General features: G+C 32.5%; 1 protein-coding gene and 1 pseudogene across 1 annotated transcript; one reads left to right on the top strand and one right to left on the bottom strand.

Annotated features, from left to right (window-relative positions):
• The first annotated feature begins 249 nt into the window (after positions 1 to 249).
• LOC117107201 lies at positions 250 to 4,133 on the top strand (annotated as a pseudogene).
• Positions 4,134 to 4,327: 194 nt separating this feature from the next.
• Positions 4,328 to 6,324, bottom strand: LOC117107200. Its single transcript, XM_033248808.1, has 3 exons — positions 6,017 to 6,324; positions 5,177 to 5,407; positions 4,328 to 4,874 (listed from the first exon to the last, which is right to left on the bottom strand). The coding sequence occupies exons 1-3, from the start codon at positions 6,181 to 6,183 to the stop codon at positions 4,700 to 4,702; spliced, it is 573 nt and encodes a 190-aa protein (XP_033104699.1). The 5' UTR covers positions 6,184 to 6,324; the 3' UTR covers positions 4,328 to 4,699.
• Positions 6,325 to 9,004: the final 2,680 nt, after the last annotated feature.

Below are 9,004 nucleotides of genomic sequence, written 5' to 3'. Positions count from 1 at the left end.
AAAGTAAAATACATGATTGGGATATTAAATACAAACAATATCTACTAGCTATTTACTGAAAAAATGAAAAAAAAAAATGTTGAAACATTTTTTTCCTAAAAGAAAAAAAAAACAAAAACATTTTCATATATATTTTTTTATATATATTTTTTTTGTTTATAAATGTACATCATTCATTAAATTTGTATTTATGATGTCAAACCACATCCAAATGAGCAAGTATTTTTATTATTATTTTGTCTTAAAAAGGATCACAAAAAGAATGAAGATCAATCAAGACAACTGTTTGTACAGACAAAACCGATAATGATCACCAGAGGTATATGATGTACAATTACATTTAGTCATTTACGTTATCCATTCATTCATTCAATCATTAATTTATTACTTTTTTCATTATATAATTAGATTTTATGATATTGTAACTGGTATTTTCAGATACAAATTGATGTGCAGACAAAAGAAAAAAATGTTTTTGAAGCTCAGCTTCATAATCTTTTCATAAAATGTAAGTTTTTAAATTTTAATCAGAATCTCAGACTGATCCTGTAGTCATTAAGGATGTTGTTGGTGTACCATCATTGCCTAATTCACCCATAACTACATGCACACCTTATGTTAGTGAAGGAGAATCAACCCCACTTTGTCAAAGTGATGGAGATACAACATTTAATCCAGATGACACATACCTTTCGTAAGTATGATAGTATATAACTGTGTTGTTAAATGACTGAAAAAACTTTAAAAAATGTTAATGCTACACCAATAAAATTCATAGACCTATTTGTAAATTTTCCATGAAGTTAATCTATTGGCTACAATTTATTTTATACTATTATTATTAAGGTTTGACAATGATGACAGCAGTGCATCAAATAGACCTGCAAACGAAAAGAAATATATTGTTTTTGAAGCTCAGCTTCTCAGTCTTTTCACAAAATGTCAATCTTGCAATGCTGAGACAAAGGGAAAGATTGTACATAGGATTGGTACATTTATTGTGATACGCCAGCAATGCAGAATCTGTGATTACACCAAAGAATGGAGCAGCCAATCTATGGTAAATGATACACCAGCAGGGAATATCCTAATGTCAGCTGCTCTGCTATATTCTGGGTCCTGCGTGTCAAAATCTTTGCGAATGTTAAAATTCCTTAACTTGGTATCAATTTCGGAAAGAACATTTTATAGACATCAAGACATTTTCTTACATCCATGTATCACCACTGTATGGCACAATGAAAGGGAAAAGTCTTTAGAAACTGTTAAATGCTCTGAATCCGTGGTGTTAGGAGGTGATGGAAGAGCCGACAGCCCCGGCCATACTGCTAAGTTCGGCTCTTACTGTCTGATGGAGCTAAATACACACAGAGTTATTGACATTCAACTTGTTCAAGTAAGAACTGTTTAGATGATTTTAATATTTCAAAAACTACAAAAATTACATTAGTTATATATTAACTTTATATTACAGTACAGTATAAAAAATATAGTGTGTCAAAGACAGTGATACAGGCCTAATATTCAAACTTAACTGTACACACTTCTTTCTACCATCAGAAAAATACAGTAGGAGGAAGTTACCACATGGAATTAGCAGGACTCAAGCTTGGTATCAATGCCTTGAAGTCACAAAACATCCCCATTAATGTCCTTGTCACTGACAGACACATTCAAGTGGCCAAATGGATACGCGAAAATATGAAAAACACCAAACATTATTATGATGTTTGGCATGTTGCTAAAGGTAAATTACTGGTTATTAAACAGGTAATTAAACAAACACTTAATATTATTGAAAAAGTATTTAATTAATTTTTTTTTTAACATTACTTAGGTATAAGAAAGAAGGTTCAACACTTTCAAAAAAATCAGAGTGTGCAATTGTAGGTGAATGGGCCAAAAGCATCAACAACCACATCTACTGGACAGCCATGTCAACTCCCAGTGGTAATGGTAAAGAAATGGTTGCCAAGTTCCAAAGCCTGACCAACCATATGCAAAATATACATTCGGGCCATTCGGAAATATTTCCAAGATGTCTGCACCCTCCATTAGAAGATAACAGGAAAAAAAAATGGTTGAAACCGGGTACAGAAAAATTTTCCATATTTAGTAGTTAAATTTCAACCAATATTTACTTACAGTAATCACACTAAACACTTGCATGCAGACTTAAATAAATAAATGTCCATTTTTTCAGGATCAAAGGCATGTGAAATGTTAAGTGACATCCTTGACAAACCGCGCCTTCAAAATGATATTAGCATGTTAAGTCCGCTTGGACAACTTCGTCAGTAGAGGGTTTCCATGGAACCATTATACATTTCGCACCAAAAATGTTGGCATATTCCTATAATGGAATGTTGAGCAGGTAGGTAATACAGTATATAATTATTATATAATTTAGCTGGGGCTTAGGGCACATAGAAAAAAAAATTGGTTAGATTATCACATTCGTCCATGTCATAAAATTAGGAAATATTGATGCAGGAATAAAAAAAAAATTTTTTTTTGCTGCATCATTTATTGTTATGGAAAAGTACACCCATCTGAATAGACCTAGGCCTAAATGTTTTTTGGCTTATGATATATATTTTGTTCTATAAATTATAAGTATTTTAAGGTTTGTATGTAATAGTAGTTTAGGAATTACAATCAAATAAACTGTAGGCCTACCAACAAATTTGCAGGTTGATGTTGGCTGCGCTCCACTACAATGAGAACGCTGGTAGGATAAGTTTGAAAGATAAGGATGGGAATGATAGGTATAAAGTGGTGTTTCCACGAGCGAAGAGTGGAGGCTATACTTTGAAAAAGATTTTGTCAAATCCAACTTTTGGTGAGCATTTTATTTATAGCATTACTAAAACTAGTACTGTATTAGCAAACATTAGCCTAGCCTAGTCCTACATAACGCTAATTATACTAGGCCTATGTTTATACTCCCGGTTATATGGTTATACTGTATGCCTAGGCCTACTACTAGGCTACGTAGAACTAGGCCTAATTAATATTTAGCACTTACCTCTTCTCATTGTTTATCTCTGAACATTTTACAAAACTCTTCCGAAAAGTCCGTAGTACATTTATCGTATCCAAAATAAATATTCACTTAGCACATGTTTTGTTGATGTTAATAAAACAATCTTGAATCTTGCGGTTTCGTTAAACAGATGCTGAAGTCAGGGAGGTAACAAAATTCGCCTGTTGTTTCTACTATGCTACTATAATTACTACTACTACTGCACTGTATTGAAAACACTACTACCCCATGCGTTTTTGTGTTAAGACTGAATACAAATTATGTTTTCATGCGCTTTAACAAAATTATAACATTTGACGTTTACGCGCTCACATTGACACGTGTGTAAAATGCGCGAACACTCGATCTGAGTCAGTGGCGATGCTAACCAATAATTCTATTTTACATACCATAATTATTGCAATTCTCTAATATTTTTAATACGCAGATTATGTTAAGGAGCTCATAGATCTCACTCTTGATATGTGTGGAGCCGGTAGTGGACAACTTGATGGCATAATTCTTCCACCTATTCCACCACCACCTGTTTGTCACTCACTGTTTAGACCATCAAAAGAAGACGCAATCTTGGAGCATAGGTCAAGATTCGGGACTAATGCTCCTAACAAATGAAAGCAGTCTTATCAACTGAAGCCAGTTTTCACCCGACTTGTTGCCGCTTCATGTCAATATTCAAACCAAACGGCTCTTTTCAGAGCCACCATTTAAACAAAAGAGAGATAGCATTTTGTCATTAAAAAAATAATTTTGTTTTTAGATAAATATTTATTTATTTATTTATTTATTTTTTTTTTTTTTTAGCATTTTTAATTCCTACAGACAGTATTGTATACATATATAATATCTCTTACGTTTCAGTATTTCTAGGACCCTGGATATACACGTGACCATTTTAATATGTGTAATATTGAAACGCGTACTCATAACACGCGCGAACCATGTCTATCACTAAAGAAATAAGCAATGCATGACACGAGGGTTTTCGTCTACTACTACAGTCAAAGAGTAAAATACTCTGCTACAAATACAGTTAGCTCGGCCTATAGTTTATAGTAGTAGTAGTACTAGGCCTAGTAGGACATCGTATTTTTGAGTGAAACGTTTCGGAGTACTACAGGTGACGCGACGTTAACGTAAAACTTACATGTAAACATTGTTGAACTTGCTACACGAACTATTTATGATGAAGAATAATGATTTTAATTACGTACAGTAAAGAAGATAGGATTTTGCCCATGCACAGTAAGTAACGACACAAGATTACTACTGAAATGGTTTTCGACTGTAGCTAGTTTATTTAAAATGATTGTACAGTATGTATATCGAGATGTAAGTGCATATGGAGTAAGTGTAGTAGGCATGTATGTCCATATAACATATTAGAATTATTATTAAATACAACAGTTGTAAGGTAACACGTTATATAAACAAGTTACAAACAACGATATTTCAATAATTAATAAACAATCCATGAACAACATTAAAGAATAAGTGAATGACACTGTATGTAGTCTGGGCAGGCCTATGAGTTAGTAGAGAATGCATCTCGCTACCTTTTTTAGTTTAGTATTTACTTGCGAAAAGGCCGGCCTTTTCAGATTTCATTAAGTAGGCCTAGGCCCCTAATTAAAATATTTAATAATCATACAAGATTTAAATTTCCTCTAATTTTCCAAGTTTAAAGCCTGTATATCCCTCATCTTGAGGGCTAGGAAAATGTTGTCGAATAGCTGTAACAACACAAGCTGGCAAAATCACACGATTTTCTCTTCCTAAAAATCCCCAGCAGCTCCGCACAAGATTTCTGTAGGCGATGTATCTATACTTCCTGTTAAAAAGCACAACATAAAATAAGATGAATTATAACAAAAGTTATTTTTAAACTTAAAGAACATCCATAACACAGTATTATTGTATGCAATGTTTATCCTGCTACAGACAGTGCTGTATATTATGAAGATTTGTATATTGTGAAGATTATTATTCGGACTAATATAGTCTTACTATCTATTCATCAGTGATTCATTCTGTCTCACACGGTACTATTTAAAGACAACTTAAAACGTAGATTCAGGATTAAATTTCCAAGGCTGTACTGCAAAGGGATGATACAAATATTAATATACTCACTCCTCCTTAGAATGTGGAACCACAGCCCTGTCACCATATTGCTGTCGGTAAGACAAGAAAGATATCTGAAGTACCCACTCATTTAAGCAAATGCTTGTAAAACCAGGGTGGGTAGTGATGCATTGGCCTGCCATGCCGACCTTTTCCATTTTTGATACAATGATTGGTATCTCATTGCAGCATTTAGATTCTTTTGTCGTTGTCATAATTTTACAATTGGTACACGTACACCTGTTTTTGTAGTACAATTAAGAAATAAAACAGCACTTTATTCAACAACACATTATCATCGCTGAATCAGTACATATACTAAAAATACTATTCATTATTAATTAATAATTTTTACCAATGTACATATACTAAAAATACTATTCATTATAAATTAATAATTTTTACCAATGCCATACTAAATTTGGCTAACACACTGGTCTCTCAATTGAGGTAAAAAGGCATAATTTTGTTAGTGTTTGTAAACACTAATATTATAAACAGGCTGCTGCCAGACAAGGACTGAACGATATTCGTTAAAGACCAACAAGACAGCAGCAATTCAGGCACAACCTGGTTGCACATTATCAAACAGGACTTAGGCCTAGTAGTAGAGGAGGACTGTAGTAGCCTAGAAAAATTTAGTGGCGGTGGTAGCTGGCTTATGTGCTTTCAATCTGCGTTCAGATGTATCAACAAAACTGTCTATTATTACAGACAGGGCCTAGTCAGGCCAACCATATGTTATTTTCAAATAATAATTACTATAATTTATAAATCAATATTTTTTTTGGTAGGTAGACACCTCATAAGGCTAGGCCTAGTTTATCGCTATTCTATGTCGTCGCTTACCAGTGCATATTCAAAAGTCGGTTTGGCTCTTCGGATTCGTGATCATCATCTTCTTCTCTGTTTTGTTCTTGTTCATAACAAGGCTCATATAAATATGGACCACAGCCAAGGTCAGGGTCTCCCTCTTCCGATGAGGAAGAAGTGAAATCATCTCCATTGTCCATCATTGTTGGTACTATATTTTCATTCGCGCTAGCCTACCGTCTGGTTTGTTTTGATTTCGCGCTTCGATGAATTTTGGGAAAGTCGGTCACCAATGACGTCATTGAGTGACCTCCGTTTCTAAGGTCCTTCGTAAAAATGACACTTCAAACTCATTTTTTTCGTACAAAATCAATTTTATTCGTAATATATCACCAACACTTGTGTTTATAATATATTTATAAATATAAACACGCTGTTATTATAAAAATTGTCAGAATAGGTGGCAGAGGCACTTTAATAAAATTGCCTTAATATACAAATTCAAATGTGAAATTAGAATTTTCGTTTTTCATGACCCAAATTCGAATTCAAATAAACATTTATTTCCTCACACAACATAACAATGATAAACATTAAACAACCAGATTTCATTAAAAAAAAGAAGAATTGTGTGAAATTGCATTGCTCAAAAGTATACGCCAAATGACAAAAGAAAAACCATTTATCAAGTGGCACTTGTAGCGAGCGACTACATAATTACGAAAGCATAAATGTCATTGAAATAAATTCATAAATGAAACAAGTACAAAACACGGATACAACACGGAGCAGATGGGGGAAGTGGAGAAATGATTAGGCAAAACTTTGTCAATATTAGAATTAAAGGGTATTATTAAAAAAGGGCAATTCCATGCAAAATGGACAAAGCACCTACATTTTCATATTCATTCTATATTTACAGTTTTGGTGACTAATTAAAGCTTGAAACATACTTTCAAGATGTAAACTCAGATTTTAAAATTTCAAATCAGAAGTATCGTTAAATATTAATTTAAATGTCAATAAATAATTTTTTTATTTTGATAAATTTTCACAGACAAACTTACCAAAATACTGTAGACTAAGATGAAACTTTAAATTATATTAAAATCTAGTTTAATATGGTCAAATGGCTTACTAAGAACACATATTTTCATTCAGTTTTACTTTTGCCTATGTTTTACTAATCAAAATGCGAAAATATTAAACCCAATAAATATGTCATTTAGTTACCGGAAAACAACATAAAATAAAGTTAACTTTTTACAAAAAATATATAATGATTAAACAATACAACTTTATATACAAAGCTAGTTTTAGTAGGGCTATCTAGTGGCATTAATTTTATTTCCTAATTCATTTTTTTTAAATAAGTTATTAGCATATTAAATATGTCATTTAGTTACCGAGCTGGTAACTAAATGACGGTAGCACAATGACAAGTCAAAATTTGTATTGAAACAGTTCAGTTTATTTGCAATAAAGTATGTTATTGAATGAATTTTCAAGTTTATATACTCACAAGGATGTTATTTGAGTTTAATTATACAATAAACTATTTTTACAATTTCCACTGAATAGCTAATATGCAAATGATCAGTTTCTTATTTGGCATATTCTCAGACTAAGGGCCTGTTACTATTTAGGTCTGGTTTTGGTGTTATTTGAAATAACATTGCAATTTTGTGACAAAATTTTAATCACTGATCATTTGTGATTGGATACTTTCCTGCCAAAGGTCTAGCCTTGTTCGCACTGGCTAACCAGCATCTCGGCTACTTTTATTACTGAAGGAAGTGTGCCCAGATGCATGAAGACTGACCAGACAATTTTTACCGATCTAGAAAATTCAGTATGGATAGTATGACTTAGTATGGCATCTCTGAGCACATGCTAATAATACCACACGCATTGCAAAGCTTTTGAATTTCCCTGTATAGTCTTGGTCAAATTTAATCCGATGCGAATATGGTTGAATACGTTATGTTGAGCATGTTAAGGATGTGTTAAAACCCATATCAGATTTACGTCATTTAGTTACCACTCATATTAATATAATTTTTTTAATAACAGAAAGTGATTTTCAAAAAAAAAAATCATTCTGTATAATATAGAGGAAGCTATTTGTTATGAAAAAAATGTATTTTTTTAGTTTATTGGCAAAAGCACCTTGTGGTACATGTGTTTGAAAATACAAATCTGTGTCAGAATGTCATTTATTTACCATGGAATTGCCCATAAATAAACTCTGATTTTGATTTTATTTAAACATACTGTACTTTAGATAAGAGATATTCCTTGACCTTAAGAAAGAAAATTTTTCTGAAAGAGGCCGATATAATTTTAAGGGGGAGTTCATTAAAAAGTTTGGAACCACTTTATCGAATTGTGTTGGAGTAAAGTAAGTTTGGGTAGAGGAAGGTGAAGGTTGTCACAAATTCTGGTGTTGTATTAGGATGTAAATCTGAGTTTTTAAAGAAAGGGCAAAGGTTGGCAGGGAGAAGGGAATTAGTAACTTCATAAACAAAGATACATTGTTGTAAAATATGTATATCCAAAACAGACAACTGACTCAAAGCAAAAAAAAAAGGTGGAGAATCAGCATGGAATGGAGCATCTGAAATTATACGGACAACTTTTTTTGGAGCTTGTGAATTTGTTCAAGATTGGATTTATAATTGTTTGCCCAGATAATATTGCAGTAACTAATAAAAGGAAGAACAAGGGATGAACAAGAGAGAAGTATCACTTGGAAGAAAGAAAGAAAGAAAATTGGGTTGTCTCCAATATAAATACTACCTATCTCGTCAAATCTGGATTTATGGCGGCTTCCGAACAGCATGAAGATGCATTTTTCAACATTAACTGAAAGTTTATTAACATTAAAGTATTCAGTGACATTTTTTAGTTCATGATTAATGGAGTGGAAAAGAGAAAAAAAGGTTAAAATCTGAACAGAATATGGTGGTATCGTCAGCATTAAGGTAAAAAGTTAACATTTAGATGAGTTGGGTAAATCATTAA

The sequence above is a fragment of the Anneissia japonica genome, unplaced genomic scaffold (assembly GCF_011630105.1).
Source record: "Anneissia japonica isolate Jap-2015-1 unplaced genomic scaffold, ASM1163010v1 scaffold952_len37108_cov104, whole genome shotgun sequence".
NCBI classification, from domain to species: Eukaryota; Metazoa; Echinodermata; class Crinoidea; order Comatulida; family Comatulidae; genus Anneissia; species Anneissia japonica.
Note: the sequence above shows the minus strand (reverse complement) of the source record. Positions and strands in the feature narration are given on the sequence as shown.